The 18301-nt window shown below is 41.7% G+C and overlaps 1 protein-coding gene across 6 annotated transcripts in view; it reads right to left on the reverse strand.

Moving 5' to 3' along the window:
* ZDHHC17 (zinc finger DHHC-type palmitoyltransferase 17) overlaps nt 1–18301 on the reverse strand; it is a 119051-nt gene that overhangs the window by 63733 nt on the left and 37017 nt on the right. For all 6 annotated transcript variants that reach the window (XM_061639695.1, XM_061639694.1, XM_061639696.1 and 3 more), the window contains exons 4-5: nt 13518–13595; nt 4049–4193 (exon numbers count right to left, since the gene is read on the reverse strand). In XM_061639695.1, the coding sequence (XP_061495679.1) occupies nt 4049–4193; nt 13518–13595 (223 nt within the window). The remainder of the gene's footprint in view (nt 1–4048; nt 4194–13517; nt 13596–18301) is intronic.

The raw sequence follows: 18301 nt of genomic DNA on the forward strand, positions 1-18301 counted from the left end.
TGCCTGTGATTATCATTGACTTCAACGTTAAATTTCTTTAATTAAAAATCAGCCAGGCATTTTTTAAACCTTTAAACTGCAGAAGATGAAGGTCAGAGTATGGGGTAAGGTCAGTAATAGGATTACAGGTACTCTGTGAACATGGCTGATTTTTAATTAATTTCAACAGATTATGAGAACTCTGACAGAAAAAAATCCAAAAGGGGTCTGGTTTTCCTTTCTCTCTCTTTTTATAGTTTGAACTCTTAATTCTCTCTGACTGTTTTGTGTATCACCATGAAAATGTAGTGGGTTGTTAAGCAAGCGTTTCTGAGTTCAGGAGTATAAGTTTTGTAAACTTTTGTCTTGAAATGAGCTTATGGGAAGCATTAGAATGGCATGGGGGTATTTTCAATTAAACATTGCGGAATGTGAAAAATCCATGCTGCCTATAGTATATGAGTATAGTTATGCTAGTTCAATCCTCTTAAGATTCACAGATGCTTCAGAAATTCTGCACATGTAGGGACCAACTCTGAAACCATTGAGATTTCATGTAATATGCTTATTTAAGACATATGTAGAATTTTGAATTGATGGAGGAGATGGAAGGAATAATGGAACGCCTGAAAATTGCACAAAAAGGATTATATGTAAGAAGCTGGGAATCATGGAATATATGCCAGGGGGCTCTTACTCCATAATTCCCCTCTATTGGGAGGACAGAGCTACATGTGCCACTTTGTACCTCTTAGCCTACTGCCCTTAAGTAGAGGCCACTGCCCCACTTCAAGTAACAATTACCTTTCAGTCCAGTTGGCTTCTGTATGTTAAATGAGTTTATGAGCTGAATTAAGGCTCAAAATTCCTTTTCAAAGAAATTACTGGGTTTACTTGAAGGGATTCCTGCTGTGTATGTTCATGAAAGTTGGCTTTCTGTCCAGGCCAGAATACAAGTCTGGCTCTTAAATTTTCAAAATGCAATGTTAATTTTGCCTTCTTCATGCCTGGTATCTATAGTGTATAGGTCACCTTTAAACTCTAAAAAGCAAGTTGCTGGGCTCCTACTGGGAAGAAGGGTGGGATATTATAATGATGATGATGATGATGATACACTTGCTAGAGAGCTTGACAGCGAGCTGATTAAGATCCAGTCAATGTCCAAATCGTAGTTAAAGCTTCTTATGTATGAGAAAACTTCTCTGACTGACATGCCCGCTGTTCCTCCTTTGAGATTTTCTAGGCTGTACCCATGTATTAAGGAAGACCATCAGAAAGCTAACTATTTTGAGTTAATTACCTTAGCCCCATGTAGAATTGTCTTTATAGAAGTAAGACTTAATGTTATGCCCTCTGCTTTTCTGGATGGCCGCTATAAGAAATTACCTTTGGATCAGTGTTTTTGTGCGTTCTGTAAAACTGCTGTGAGGACATTTTTCACTGTGTTGCCCAGTGTCCTCTATACAAGGATCTTCTTGAAAAATCTGAGTATAGCCATAGGAAGAATTTTGTTACACCAAATGAGTTTTTTTTTGTTATTGGACAAGGAAAATTATGTTTCAATGTGCGTTTCTTTTTTTGCGTTGGCAGCCAGGAAATTAAGAGCCAAATTTGTGGTTCAACTCTGAACTTTTTTATGTTTTGTTATGGCTTATAGCTAAATAAATAAAATTATTACTACTCTGTATGTGCAATGAGGGAGGGATCACCATCTTGTACTTCATCTCAGGCAACAAAATGTACTAGACAGGCTCTGATGCTGATATCCAAATTTACTGCAACATTTAAAATTTATCTTATCTAATAATTGATTCTGTTCAAAATACTGAATTCAGTCTGTTCAACAAAACCAGATTCAGTGACATTCTGCCATTCAATGAAACAAAACACTTTCTGGCCCAGTACCCAAATAATGTTTCAAACTGCTTACACTATTAAGAAGCAAATGAAAGTGAGTATGGAACTATATGCTTCCTTCCCCACCCACTGTTCTTGTTCTGGAATTCAAATTCTCCCCACCTACCTAAATCACAGTTACAACTTTACATAAGTACCAACACTGACAAACTATAAGGTTAAACAGGATTTTTACATAACAAGAAAATAGTGTTTGAAGACTATTTTGAATCTTGCATTAAACTGCAATCCTGGTTTAGCTTTACCTACAGTCAATGACAATGCTGTGGTAACAATTAACTGTGGTTAAATGGCAGGAAATGCCAGAGGGAAATTAGTGCTTCAGAAGGGAGGAAGAAGTTTGGAATGCATGACTAACTGCTTAACCATGGTGCTACATCTGCACTGACTTTATGGTGAAATCCTCTACATGTTAAGATTTCATATTATTAAGCAGATTCACTACAGTAGGGTCCCGCTTCTCAACGCCCTGCTTTTTGGCATTCCACTAATACGGTGCCAGCAAGGCAATTAGCTGGAGGGGGGGCTGGAGCTCCCCGCTCTCCAGCTGATCTTGCCAGAGGAGGGGAAGATCAGCTGTAGAGAGCTACAGTTGATCTCCTCCTCTTCTGGCGCTATCAGACTCCCGCGCTCGAGCTGATCGAGCTCCAGCACGATCAGCGGGTTAGGTTCCAGACCCCCACACTACAGCTGATCCGCTTTTCGGTGGTTTTTGCTTTTCGGCAGGGGTCTGAAACCTAACCTGCCACATATGAGTGAGGCTATACTGTATCTAGTAGAAATTTAAGGAAAATACGTAGCAATCAGCAACAAGAAAAAAGTTCTGATACATCATGGGCCATGTCATATTCATATTCAGGTTCTGACCATGTCGAACTCAGAACAGACTCACTGATATGAGTGGACTCAGGCTCATTGATTTCAATTGGTTTATTCTGAGAATGACAGGCTGCAATCCAATATACACCTACCGGGGAGGAAGTCCCATTGAACCCAATGGAGCTTACCTTTGAGTACATATGTATTGGATTGCAGCCTTAGTCAGATATAACCTAATGGGTGCATTCAACTAAGTTCTACTCAGAATAGGCCCTTTGAAATGAATGAACTAAAGTTAGTCATGTTAACTAAATGTTGGATACAACCCTATAACGTCATCACTGGGGGGACGACACACATTTGAGTTATGTGTGTCACCTAAATAGCTACCTACTGATCCGTACCTATTCTTTAGATATGGATAAGCAAGAGACGTACATGAGCAATTGTACCTTAAGAACAGAACACAATGTTAATTAATTTTGCATTACACACTGAAATTTTACATATAGAAGGAAGTCGAATCTCCGGTAAAAGGAGTCAAGGTCCACTCAGCCTTCCACCCATCCGTGGTCGGTAAAATGAGTACCCGGCATATGCTGGGGGGTAAAGAAAGGCCGGGGACGGAACTGGCAATCCCACCCCATATATATTGTCTGCCTAGTAAACGTCGCAAGACGTCACCCTAAGAGTCAGAAACGACTCGCACTACAAGTGCGGGGACACCTTTACCTTTTTTATTTCCCTAACCTTTCCTTTTTCTTTTTGCATTGTCTCTATTAACATTGTGAACTTGAAGGCAGGGAATTAACCTTTTAGTTTAAGTAGAGCACTTACAAAATTTAGGAACTGTGTAAGTGATGATGATCATTATAATCAATAAAAACAATGGGGGTAAGATGACAAGGGTAACAAATTTGTGTTTAACAATGGAATATCTTGACAATAAAATGTCATAAAGTCATTTCAAGCTAATAAAATTCCATAATAGCATGTAATCCTTGAACAACAAAGAGCTTTGAGAGAAACATGGAGCATATGTTGAGTTGCAACCTCATTGGTGCTGCATAACTGGCTAAGAATAAAGAGCTTTCATTCACAGAATACAAAAGCAATCCTAAGCATGTCTATACAGAAGCAAGTATCACTGAGTTCAGCAGGACTCAATTTTGGGTAGGTGTGCAAAGGACTGAAGCCCTGATACTACTTTATTAATCTGTGGAACAACATCATTTTGTGATATATAAAAATGTATTTTACAATTAATAACCCAGAAAAGTGGTCTGCAGATGCTACTACTGCTAAAAACTACAAAAGGAAAGCACATACATACCTGCCCCTTGGCTATTAGATACGCAACTATAGAGGTATGTCCAAACTGGGCTGCCAAGTGAATACAACTACATCCTTCCCCATCAATTAATGATGGATCTGCACCATATTTCATTAGCTGTACAACCATTGATAAATGACCCTGCCTAAAATAATAAAAGATAGAAAAAGTTTTAGAATTTTTTTAACCACATTTAGATCTTTATATTGGCACCAACATTAACAAACATTAAGGTTAAATATAACAAGAACTCAAAAACAGGATCTGAAGTCTATTTGAATCCTGATTAAGCAGCAAATGTTAATACACACACAACAAAATATACATACATATACACACAAATCCATAGAGAGAAGCAACCAGAAATCCATCTAATCCAGCGTTTCCCAACTAGTGGGCCACCAGATGTTGTTGGACCATAATTCCCATCTTTCCTGACCATTGGCAATGCTGGCTGAAGCTGATGGGAGTTGTGGTCCAACAACATCTGGTGGCCCACTAGTTGGGAAAGGCTGATCTAATCAAATCTCCTGCTATGCAGCAGAGCCATCTGTCTACTAAACACTTTGTCTTATAGTTCAGTCCAGACAAATGGCCCACAAGCAGAAAGGAGGTGCACTGAAAAATAGTACAAATTCATGAGAATGCGTAAGCCATGTACTGCAGCAGACCTTGTGAGGCGTCCTTCCCTGGCTCTCCCTGTCAGGTTCCTACCTGCTCGTGGTTACTGCCTGTCTCTAGGCACCACCAGGGACTCCACCAGTCCGGACCGCTCTCTCTTATGGTTTCTCTCCCCGCTCTAGCACAGATCTCAACAGATCCCCCTGCTAGGCAACCACCAGTAACGTCCCAATACTAGTATTCCCAGAGACTCTGAATACTGGTATTGTTATTCTCTTCACCGCTGCCACCATTTGTTACAGTTCCCCTTCAGCCTTGGTCATTACCTTACCCTCCCTTCTGGTCTGTGAAACCCCAGCCAAGGATCAGGCCTTTGGTAAACCAAATTAAGTATTTATTAAAGATAACAAAGCTAACAAGATTAACAAGATTTCTTCTTAAGGCACATAAGCATATGGTTTTACTCAATACTAATCCGAACTCCACCTCCCTCCTTCTTCACTCTCTCCTGGCAAACAACTCTCTCAAACCCCATCAAGTAATCCACTCTTTCTCTTCTCCCCCCAGATTCCACAATTCACCACCTCACATTCCCCCAGATTTACCTGTCATCCTTTCATTTATACTGTCAGCCATTTTAAACATTCAGCCAATCATCAAGCATTCTATTGCCCATTCACTCCCCCTCCTCTTTCACTACTTACCATGTATACTCTAAACAACCAGCACTTACCATATATACACTAATATATAGGAACATCACATTTCCCCCCCTTAAACAACGGCAGAGTATTATTCCTGTTCCAGGATTTATACGTCGCGTTAACAAATAAAAGTCTCTATGGGGAAAATGTCTTTCTTTGTTCCTCTGTCTGGTCACGTCACTGCAGTCCCAGCCACTTGCCTGGAAAGTCCATCGGCCAGTACATTGTCCTTGCCTTTGATGAACTGGAAGTCCACTTGATAGTCCTGTAGGGCCCAGGACCACCTCTGCAGCATAGTGTTATGGTTTTTCATAATCTGCAACCATAACAAGGCCCAATGATCCGTAGTCACTGTGAATCTTCATCCCCCCACGTATGGGCGCAACTTGTTCAGTCCCCACACGACCGCTAGGCACTCCTTCTGGACCGACGAATAGTTTTTCTCCCTCGGCGTCAGCTTGCGACTCAGATACGCCACTGGATGTCTGGTACCTTCTCTATCCTGCAGCAAGACGACTCCCAGCGCCAGGTCCGACGCATCTGTAGCCACGATGAATGGTTTCTCATAGTCTGGTGCTATTAATATGGGTCCTTGGCACAAAGCTTGCTTCAGCAGATCAAAAGCCTTCTGACATTCATCCGTCCATACCACACGCTCAGAACACTTCTTCTTGGTCAATTCATGCAAGGGGGTTGCTATTTCCCCAAAATTTCTCACAAACTTCCTATAAAAACCAGCCACACCCAGAAATGTCCTTACTTGTTTTTTGGTTAAGGGGATCGGCCACACTTGTATTGCCTCCACCTTGCTCCATAAGGGGGTGATTTTCCCACTCCCCACCTTATGTCCTAAATAGATTACTTCCTTTAGTCCAAACTGGCATTTCTTAGCTTTTATTGTGAGGCCTGCTTTTCTTAAGGCCTCCAATACTGTTGTCAGGTGTTGGACATGCTCAGGCACCGACTTGCTAAAAATGGCCACGTCATCGATATAGGCCACTGCAAAATCTGACATGCCTCGCAACACAGTATTGATTAGCCTCTGAAATTAACTTGGTGAGTTCCTTAGTCCCATGGGTAAGGTCACAAACTCATATAACCCATCTGGTGTACTGAAGGCAGTTTTGGCTCCGGATTGCTCGTCTAGTTCCATTTGCCAAAATCCTTTACAGAGATCTAGTGTAGAGATAATGGTTGCTGCCCCCAATAACTCTAACATAGCGTCTACCCTAGGCATAGGATACGCATCTGGGACAGTAATTTTATTGATTAGCCAATAATCAATGCAAAACCTTGTCGTTCCATCTTTTTTCGGAACCAGGACAATACTTGAGGCCCAGGGACTGATGGATTCCCTGATCACTCCTAATTCCAGCATATCTTCCACCTCCTTTTTGATCTCATTCAAAACTTTCCCATTCGCACGGTACAGAACAGATCTGATTGGGGCATGATCTCCAGTATCAATGGAATGTATAACTATACTGGTTCGGCCAGGTTTGTTGCTAAAGAGATTCCTATAGGTTTTCAAAACTCTCAGAATCTCTTCTTTTACTTCCTCCTCTACCTCCTCTGACCATTCCACTTGATCTACCCCTCCTTTGTCTTTGCTTTCCTGTACCAAATCTGGAAGTTCAGGCCCACTTCCCTCAGGGAATAAGGTAACTTGCAACACCTGTGCATCCCTGGTATGGTAAGGCTTCAACATATTTACATGAACCACTTTGCTTTTGTTTAATTGGTCTGTGGTGATTACATATGTCACTGTGTCAAGCCTTTCTCTGATGGTATATGGTCCTTCCCAGTTAGCCTGTAATTTGTCATGTTTCCTGGGTATGAACGCCATAACCATATCTCCCACATCATACACACGTTCTCTGGCTGTTCTGTCATACCAGTAACTTTGCTTCTCCTGTGCATGACTCAAATTCTCTTTCACTACTTCCATCATTGATGTTAATTTATTGCGGAATTCCAATACAAAATCTACTACAGAAGTTTTGTACTCTCCCAGAGTTCCTTCCCATGAATTTTTTAGCAGTTCCAAAGGTCTCCTCACTTTTCTAGTGAACATGAGTTCAAAGGGTGAGAAGCCTGTTGACTCTTGAGGGACTTCTCTATACGCAAATAAGAAGCATCCCAAACGTTCATCCCAGTCTTGTGGGTGATCTTGAACATAGCTTCTGATCATGCCCTTCAAAACGCCATTGAATCTCTCTGTTAACCCATTTGTGGCGGGATGGTAAGTAGTGGTCTTTAGATGTTTTAGACCACAACATTTCCACATACATTGCATCACTTCTCCCATGAATACACTGCCTTGATCTGTCAGCACTTCATGAGGGAAACCCAGCCTCATAAAGATTTTTAATAAAGCCTCTGCCACTACAGGGGCTTCTACAGATCTCAGTGCGTCTGCGTCTGGGTACCTGGTGGCAAAATCCACCACCACCACTAGATATTTCTTGCCATGCCTTGTGGGTTTGGAAAAAGGGCCCACCAAATCTATTCCCACTCTATAAAAGGGTTGTCCAATTATAGGAAGGGGCTTTAAGGGTGCCTTGGTCTTTACTCCACTCTTTCCCACCTTTCGGCATATTCCACAAGATAGACAATGTTGTTTTACATCCTTGGAGATATTTGGCCAATAATAATGTGCAGCCAATCTCCTCTTGGTCTTTTTTATTCCCAGATGTCCTGCACATGGGACATCGTGGGCTACCTCTAGCAATCTGGTTCTGTATTTGCTAGGTACTATCAATTGCTTCACTGGTTCACATTCATCCTTTCTCTCAGCAGGCATCCACAGTCTATATAAAATCCCATTCTCCCACACAACTTGATTCCTCAGTTTGTCAGTGAAAGGAATCTGTTGGATCAGAGCTTGTTCCTTTATCTGCTTCAAACTTATATCTTTATGCAGCTCTTCCCTGAATTGCTCTGCTTCTTCCCCAGAGACCACTTGATACAGTTTGTCTTCTTCAGCAGGCCTGCTAGTGGTTGCTATGGTGACCTGAGGCTGGTTAACAGATTCCACCCTGTTTGTTTCAGCCCCCCTTAATATGGCTTCTTTTTCTCTGCCAATTTGCTGTCCGGTCACTACATAGATCTTTCCTTGGGCGCCCATTACATCCCTTCCCAGTATTACTGGTTCTTGTTGCTGGGCATTAATGCCTACTTTATATCGGCCCTCTCGGCCTCTCCAAGTCATTTCCACCAGGGCCACAGGCAAACTTTCTGGTTGACCCCTCACTCCTTGGATAGTCACAGTTTCCTGAGGTAATATTACCTCAGATTTTATTAAATCTGGCTTCAGTAATGTCTGAGCGGCACCAGTATCAAGCAATGCCCAATAATTTGTCCCTTGTACACTCACTTCCTCTCTCAGACTTGAATCAAGGTCTGTTACTTCTGTCCAGTTTATCTGGCAGAACTGAACCTTTTTCGCTGTTTCTAAAGCCTTGGGCTCTGTTTTCACTGTCCTTGTCTGAGCAGGATTACTAATGGGGTTGGCAACCTCACATTGAAAACGTAGGTGCCCCGGTCTACCACATTTGTAGCATAATTTCTCCTCACTTTTAGGGTACACAGATCCACTCTGGGGTGTCCTGTGCCCTTCAGATTTTAATGGAGGACTCACTCGCTGTGGTACCACATCCCTTCTGCCAGCACTATATGGTCTGGGTTTAAACTCTCTTGATGTTTTCCTCACCCAGCCAGTTCTATTGGAGGCGAAGTGATCCGCCATCTCGGCGGCCTCCTGCACAGATGTAGGGGAACGGTCTTTGACCAGGAGCCTTATTTCTGGTGGTAACTGATGGTATAATTGATCCAGTATCATGAGGCTTTTCACCTCTTCCACTGACTGAGCTTTGGCACTACTCATCCACTTTCCAAATATATCCATCAACTTTGCTCCCAGTTCCACAAAAGATCTCCCTGTCTGTATCTGGCAATTTCTGAAAAGCTTTCTAAAATAATCAGGCCCCAGTCTGAATCTTTTAAACACTGCTTCTTTGAATTCAGCATAGGTGACGGGCTTGTCTGAGGGGAAATATTGGTATACCTCAGCCAATTCCCCTTTAATCAGGTTTGATAAATACTGCATGTATTTATCTTCAGGTAGCCCCCACAACTGAGCTGCTTTTTCAAAGGTGCTGAGGTAAATTTGAGGATCTTGACCAGGCTCATAGACAGCAAAGTCCTTTGGAGTAATTTTTATTTTTGCTCCCTCTCTGTCTTTCCTTGTCTCCTCAGAGTGAAATTTCTCTCTATCAAATTTTAACTTTTCTACTTGTAATTCAGCATCCAATGCTCGTTGCTTCTCCCTCTCCTCAAACCCCAATCTCATTCTCTCAATTTCCAACTCCCTCTGTTTTTCCTTCTCTGCACCTTCCATCCTCAATCTCTCAGCTTCCAACTCCCGCTGTTTATCTTTTTCCTCAGCCTCCATCCTCAATCTCTCAGCTTCCAACTCTCTCTGCTTGTCTTTTTCCTCAGCCTCCATCCTCAATCTCTCAGCTTCCAACTCTCTCTGTTTTTCCTTCTCTGCACCTTCCATCCTCAACTTCTCTCTCAAGTACTCTATATAAGCGGGATTGCTTAAATATCCTTCTGGGGTCTCTTCCCTGACAGGTTGTTTTTGCTGGGCAGTAGCAAATCCTATAAGTGCTACCCTCAATTCATCTACCCCTTTACCCTCATGAGGTAAATTGAATGTTATGCACTTCTCCACCAGCTCCTCTCTGTTCATTTTTATGTATTCAGCCATGGTGTTTGAGTTCACTCACTCTTTGCCACACACTCTTTGCCAGTCACTCTCACAAGAAATCTTGTTTTGTTATTTCTGTTTGCCACACAACTATTAGGGATTGTCTAGTATTCGTATCTCACTGCTACAGCCAACACCTGTGACGTAGTCTCCTTTGTTGCCACGTGTCTTTGGGACTCTCTTTGGTTCGTATCTGGATTCTCTGTTGTTCGTATCCCACCGCTACTGACACCACATGTGATGCGTCCTTCCCTGGCTCTCCCTGTCAGGTTCCTACCTGCTCGTGGTTACTGCCTGTCTCTAGGCACCACCAGGGACTCCACCAGTCCGGACCACTCTCTCTTATGGTTTCTCTCCCCGCTCTAGCACAGATCTCAACAGATCCCCCTGCTAGGCAACCACCAGTAACGTCCCAATACTAGTATACCCAGAGACTCTGAATACTGGTATTGTTATTCTCTTCACCACTGCCACCATTTGTTACAGTTCCCTTTCAGCCTTGGTCATTACCTTACCCTCCCTTCTGGTCTGTGAAACCCCAGCCAAGGATCAGGCCTTTGGTAAACCAAATTAAGTATTTATTACAGATAACAAAGCTAACAAGATTAACAAGATTTCTTCTTAAGGCACATAAGCATATGGTTTTACTCAATACTAATCCGAACTCCACCTCCCTCCTTCTCCACTCTCTCCTGGCAAACAACTCTCTCAAACCCCACCAAGCAATCCACTCTTTCTCTTCTCCCCCCAGATTCCACAATTCACCACCTCACATTCACCCAGATTTACCTGTCATCCTTTCATTTATACTGTCAGCCATTTTAAATATTCAGCCAATCATCAAGCATTCTATTGCCCATTCACTCCCCCTCCTCTTTCACTACTTACCATGTATACTCTAAACAACCAGCACTTACCATATATACACTAATATATAGGAACATCACAGACCTCCCCAAGGGTGAGGGCACATTTGCACCAGCTTTATATTTGGGTTATGTGCTAGTACAGGTCACACAATCCTGGGTGGATAACACTCCACTTCTGGCTTTTGTTTCAAAAACGCAAAAACACTGCCCCTTTCCGTTTGAAATCGCCTGAGAATGTGCTTCTTTAAATTCACCTAGCCAACTTGTTCTGTTGTTCAATCACACTGAATAATTTTATTTGTGATATTTCTAGTCCTTAAGAGTTTGGACAGACAAGCACTGGGGAGTTCTCTAGCCTTGCCAATCTAAATTGCTGTAGAGCTGCAAAAGAGAAAGCTTTCTGGCCTTCGCCACTAGTCAGCAAAAGGACCACTTGGAGTTTGCATCTCTTCTCTCCAAGAAAGAACATCACAGTAAGGGGAAGAACAGGCTGGGTCTTTCCATCAGCCAGATAATGAACAACTACAGCTCCTTCCCCCACTGCTGCCAGAAAGATATGCTTCCAGTTGTCCTGAGACTTTAGAATACGGAGAAGGGCACTGGTCAGAGTAAAAAGATCTGCTGGGAGAGTGATGGTTGTTTGTATTACTTCAATGTCTTGTAATCCACCTTGGAGATCAGGTGACATAGAGGCAGATTATTTTAAAATAAATAAAAATAAAATACATTTGTTTTGTGAAACCTGAACCCATTTTTTCTTGTCTAACTTCCTCATCTTTACAACATTCATTTAAGCAGATACTGCATTTTCTGCCCTTTAAATTCCAGTATTCTCTAAATCATTCTAGAGCACCAGCAGTGACAACCATTGTTCCTGGTTGTTCCCTTTTCATTGTGAAAAGGAGGGGCAATGAAGAGAGAAAGATTCTATAACCCAGGATCTTGTTCACATCAGAAGATCAAGAAAGCAAAATATGAAGGCAGAGGCATGGAGAAGGAATGAATACGTTACATTTCCAAGAGCAAAAATGACTCCAATGCACACATAATAGCCAGAGTGTTGTTACCTCAAATTGGGGTTAACAATTAAGATGTGGAAATATCCCAATATTATTTGGAATCCTTTCCTTGCAGTTTAATTTTTCACAATGTAAATAAGTGCAGTATAAAGACATTTAGAAGCAGGGGAGTTTTATAGAATAAGTAGTAATTCAAATAAGGCCATTTGTATTATTTGAACAACTTGTTTCACATCTTTTGATCACGCCAGCTTACGTATTCAGGTCAGCATAGCTGGTGTAGAGGACCTGGGTACTGTGAAGAGCACATCAGACCCCCACCACCATCAGAGTCTACACTGAGCATTGCATCCTGAAGAAATTAACATGATGACCAGTACTACAGAACAGACTGCTTGCTCAGCTTCCATAATAAACACCATTAATCACAGCTGCCAGGTTAACACATCAGTAGGGAAGAGGGGACTAAGGTGAGTGACTACTGGCATCAGCAAGCACACCACATGGGGGACCGCAACAGGCAGAGAGCCACATTGACTGTAGACCCAGCTGCAGCAGCATGCCAAGGGCCCACTAAAGCCTGACACCAGCCCTGTTCCACAAGAAGTCAATCAATAAATCAATAGCTTTACTCTTTATGTCACCTCCACACACAAGTCTTGGGCTCATTTACTTCTTTTCTGTTTGCCTCTTTTCCACTGACTTCATTAATGTAGATACAAATAACCAAACTAAGTGATCCTACATTGATTTAAATGCAGGATTGCTGTTTTCTCTGGATATTGAATTCACTTACAAAGCAGTTCCAATCCAAGGTCAAGTCTATCGACCTTACTGTACTGTAAGTTGTCTATCTCTTCTGAAGGTATAGATACAGCTGGACTGGCCAAGATGCACTCTGTGGCCCAGAGTCCTCAAGAATTCTTAGATTAAGATCTGCTTCCTACTAGGTGAGCAAGGAAATATACCTGATGAACAAGAACATAAGAGCAACTCTGCTGGATCAGACCAAAGACCCATCTAGTTCAGCATGCTATTCTTAATGGCCAACCAGATGCCTTTGGGAAGCTGACAAACAGGACACAAATGCAATTAACCTCTCCCATTGTTGTTCCCCAGCAAATGACTTTCAACAGCATGCCCTGAATCTCTTACCATTCAACTTCAATGGATGACCCAGGTTCTAGCATTATGAGAGGAGAAAAACCTCTCCATACCCACTATTCTCCACACCATGCACAATTTTATATACACCTATCATGTCATCTCTATTCCTTCCCCTCCCCTTACTCAACTTTATTCTAAACTAAAAGCCCCAAACTTGTAACCTTTCCTCAAAGGGAAGTTTCTCCAGCTCCTTGATCATTTGAGTTGCCTTTTTCACATCTTTTCCAGCTCTACAATAGTGTTTTTGAGATGCAGTGGCTAATAATCAACAAATTTTCTCTAACAAAACTGAAGATAAAACATTCAGTTCTTCCCTACCTTGTTGCCCAGTGAAGTGGTGTGGAGTTCAGGTCCCCTCCTAGCTGGTCAACAATAGCACCTTTTGATATGTAGTACCTGCAGTCACAGAATGGGTGCAGATGTAATAATGAAAGATAGTAATTAAAGGTATTGTTATCAAGAACTTTAACACACCAAGACCAGCTACAGAAATGAAAATAATTTCACAGTACCTTATTTCCAACATGTGCAGGAATGATGTCCTCCATTTAAACAGTAGTTTAAGATAAGAAGAACTAGGTACTTTTAAAGTGACTAAATTAAAGAACATTCTTACAAGAAAAAATGTTATTTACATTAATATTTAGAAATGAACCCATGAAAAAATGTTTTACATGGGAGTCTATTCATACTATTAGCATTACGTTTTGTCTGAAGGAAGAAAATCACACCACAAACAAACAGGTCCACATTCACTGTGGAGAGAAAACACAGCAATTTACATCATAACTCAAGGGGCAAATAAGTCTTTAATGCAATGTAAAGCCAATGGCCAGCATCAACCATCTTTACAATGAGGTCATCTGCAATGTTCTTCTTCAAGTGCCCTCACTGGTGAGGCAAATAATGACCAGAGAAAGGCTATTTTAAGTTATGGCACCTCATTTATGGAATTTTCTCTCCAAGGAACTGGTGTTGAACCGGTGCCTGGCTGCGACAATGGACTGAATGAGGGCTAATAAACTGAGGCTCAATCCAGACAAGACTGAGATGCTGTCAGTGGGTGGTTCTTCTGACCGGATGGTGGATGTCCAACCTGTCCTGGATGGGCTCGCACTCCCCCTGAAGGAGCAGGTTCGTAGCTTGGGGGTTCTCCTAGAACCATCTCTGTCACTTGAGGCTCAGGTAGCCTTGGTGGAACAGAGTGCCTTCTACCAACTCCAGTTGGTGGCCAAGCTATGCCCCTATCTGGACAGGGATAACCTGGCTTCCATTGTCCATGCTCTGGCAACCTCTAAGTTAGATTACTGCAATGTGCTCTAAGTGGGGCTGTCTTTGAAGATGGTTCGGAAACTGCAGCTTGTGCAAAACGCAGTGGCCAGACTGGTAACAGGGACCAGACGGTTCGAACATATAAAACCAATTCTGGCCCGCTTGCATTGGCTCCTATATGTTTCCGAGCTCAATTCAAGGTGCTGGTTTTAACCTATAACGCCTTACATGGCTTGGGACCACAATACCTGATGAAACAGCTCTCCTGACACGAACTCACCCTATACACTACGCTCAACATCAAAGGTCCTCCTCCGGGTGCCTACTCTGAGGGAAGCTGGGAGGCTGGCAACAAGGGAGAGGGCCTTCTCAGTGGTGGCCCTCAAATTATGGAATGATCTGTATGACAAGGTGCGCCTGGCACCAACGCTGTTATCTTTTCGGTGCCAGGTCAAGACTTTCCTCTTCTGTCAGGCATTTTTTAACAGCATTTGAATACCATGTGTTTTAACTTCCCTATCGGTTTTTAGGGGCTTTAATTTGGTATGGTTTAAATTTGTATACTTGTTTTTAATGTTTTTAATTGTTGTAAACCGCCCAGAGAGCTTTGGCTATGAGGTGGTATATAAATGCAATGAATGAATGAATAAGGATGCTTGCCTGATGCCTACACTGCTATCTTTTCTTTTTTTTAATTTTCTTTTAATTATTATCCTCATTACAATCAAAATAACACAGACAGCAAGTATATCTTACAAATCTAAATATTTTACAGCTAATTATTACCTTAATTTCATTATGAAAGCCAAATGATTCTGGCAGCATCTGATAGTTGTCCACTTAAATCGTTTTCATTTATGTATGTCATGAAATTCTACCAAATGGCATCAAAATCCTGTGCTTTTACCCTACCTTGCAGGTACCAGAGATCATGTGTAATTTACACTGCTGTATTCCATATATTTCTGTACCACGTAACTAAGTCTAATGCTTCCAGCGTTTTCTACCTCTGTACTACCGTTTGGTGTACTGCCATTAATAACTTTGAAATTAAAGATTTTGCTTTTAATCAACATTTCCACCCATAAATAAAGATAATAAAACAGTTCTGGAGTCTGGTCAATTTTTTTCTTTAATTATATTAGAAATTTCTCTATGTACCATATTCCAGAACCCTGCTATCTTTGCACAAGTCCACCATAAAAGAAAATAAGTACCTTTAATTGGATATCCTCACCAACATTATTGTAGATGAGACATGAGACATGCGAATTAGCATCATATGCCATCTATGGAATATTTTTAATTCTATTTCTCTATTATTTGTGGACACAAACTTAGAATGTGTATATAAACTAATCCATTCTGGCCTTTCAATTTCTATCGGCAAGTCTTCTTCACATGGTTGTTTTAATTTTGTTAGTTGACCCATCATTTTATCTATTAAACTGATCTAAAATGCTGAAACTATCCCCTTCCCTTCCCTTCCCCTATCCAGCATAGCCCTTTCAAACCTAGTATAGAGCCTATTGGCATGTGCTTTAACCTCAGGACTTTTTAGAAAATGCTCTATAATTAATATGCCTGAAGCCAACTCAATTCCAAATCTGGAATATCTATCCTAAATCAGGGTAGTGATTTATTATAGAAATCCCTTAACCAAAAATAACCATATATTTCCCATTTAACCATAGAGTGCTTAAGTGCATTTTTCATCAATCCTGTATATTTTTGCATGGGAGTTAAAGGAGAACATACTGCCAATATTTTAAATTGCCATTTTCTCCAAATATTTAACATATTTTTTGTAAAGGGATTAATTTTCCTTATGAGGAAGAAGGAAGAAAAGGAATTGACCATAGCAGGCCTAACCATAACATTTTTTCTTCCAATTGAATCCAGACTTTATCTGCTTTCATAATAAAAAAACTTAACTGGCGTAGCTGAAATTTTTCATAATAAATATGCAAATTTGGCAGTCCCTACCCCTTTCCATAATAATAATAATAATAATAATAATAATAATAATAATAATAATTAATTAATTAATTTGTGTGTCGCCTATCTGGAAGATAGCCACTCTAGGCGACGTACATTAAAATGGGATAAAATACAATAGTATCAAATGCAGTCACATTAATCTCAATAAATAAAATACTGGACAGTCATCAGTACATTTATAAAAACATTACATATACAGCATATAATAGATGACAAAATCATGGAGATTAACCCATCCCAAAGATCTCAAAGGCCTGTTGAAATAGCCATGTCTTCAGGGCCTTGTGGAATACATCCAGGGAAGGGGCATGACGGAGATCAAACGGGAGGGAGTTCCAGAGAGTGGGGGCCACCACAGAAAAAGCCCTCTCCCTAGTACCCACCAACCTAGCTGTTTTGGTTGGTGGGATTGAGAGAAGGCCTTGCGTGGCTGATCTGGTCGGGCGGCATAATTGGTGGCGGTGGAGGCGCTCTTTCAGGTAAACTGGGCCGAAACCGTACAGGATTTTAAAGGCTAATACCAACACCTTGAATTGGGCCCGGAAAACAACCGGCAGCCAGTGTAGATCAAATAACACCGGCGTAATGTGATCACGGCGGCGGCTGTTGGTAAGTAAGCGCGCCGCTGCATTCTGTATAAGTTGCAATTTCCGGGTCGTTTTCAAGGGTAACCCCACGTAGAGCGCATTACAGTAGTCCAATCGAGAGGTGACCAGGGCATGTATTACGAGTGGGAGCTGTTGAACAGGGAGGTAGGGTTGTAGCCTACGTATAAGGTGTAACTGATACCAAGCTGCCCGGCTCACGGCCGAAATCTGAGCCTCCATGGACAGCTTGGAATCAAGAATGACCCCAAGGCTACGGACCTGGTCCTGTAGGGGCAGCCTCATCCCGCCAAATACCAGGTCAACATCTCCCAACCTTCCCTTGTCTCCCACAAGTAGTACCTCGGTCTTGTCAGGGTTCAGCTTCAGCCTGTTCCTGCCCATCCATCCACTCATGGATTCCAGGCACTTGGATATGGTCTCCACAGCCCTCTCTGGTGAAGATTTGAATGAGAGATAGAGCTGAGTGTCATCCGCATATTGGTGGCACTGCAGCCCAAATCTCCTGATGATCGCTCCCAGCGGCTTTACATAGATGTTAAATAGCATGGGAGAGAGGATAGAACCCTGTGGCACACCACAATTGAGAGGCCAAGGGTCTGAAACCTCATCACCCAATGCTACCTGTTGACACCTATTGGAGAGAAAGGAATGGAACCACCGTAAAACCGTGCCTCCCAATCCCAAACTCTCCAGGCGATCTAAAAGGATACCGTGGTCGACGGTATCAAAAGCCGCTGAGAGATCTAGGAGGACAAGGAAGGTGAATTCTCCCCTATCCAATGCCCTTCTCATATCATCTACCAGAGTGACCAAGGCTGTTTCAGTTCCATGTCCAGTCCTGAAACCCGATTGGTATGGATCTAGATAATCCATTTCATCCATCTTTTTTATAATACATTCTCATGGCTAGTTGGGGTTTCCTATTTTGAAATATAAATGAGTTCATTAGTTTTTGTCATTTTTTAAGAATTTTCTGATGGAGGACAGGGAGAACCTGAAACAAAAACAAAAATCTTGGCACTAACTTCATCTGGATTGATGCAATTCTCCCCATAACTCATAAATTAAGTCTTGACCATCGGTTCATTTCATTCTTCATTTTTCCAATCAAGGGAAAGTAATTTACATGTAATAACTTAGAAAACATTTTTGTTATTAGTACTCCCAAATAACGAAAAATATTTAGTGCAAATAGATATTCTCAGTATCTTAAATATTTCC

The sequence above is a fragment of the Rhineura floridana genome, chromosome 8, assembly GCF_030035675.1.
Source record: "Rhineura floridana isolate rRhiFlo1 chromosome 8, rRhiFlo1.hap2, whole genome shotgun sequence".
Taxonomy (NCBI): domain Eukaryota; kingdom Metazoa; phylum Chordata; class Lepidosauria; order Squamata; family Rhineuridae; genus Rhineura; species Rhineura floridana.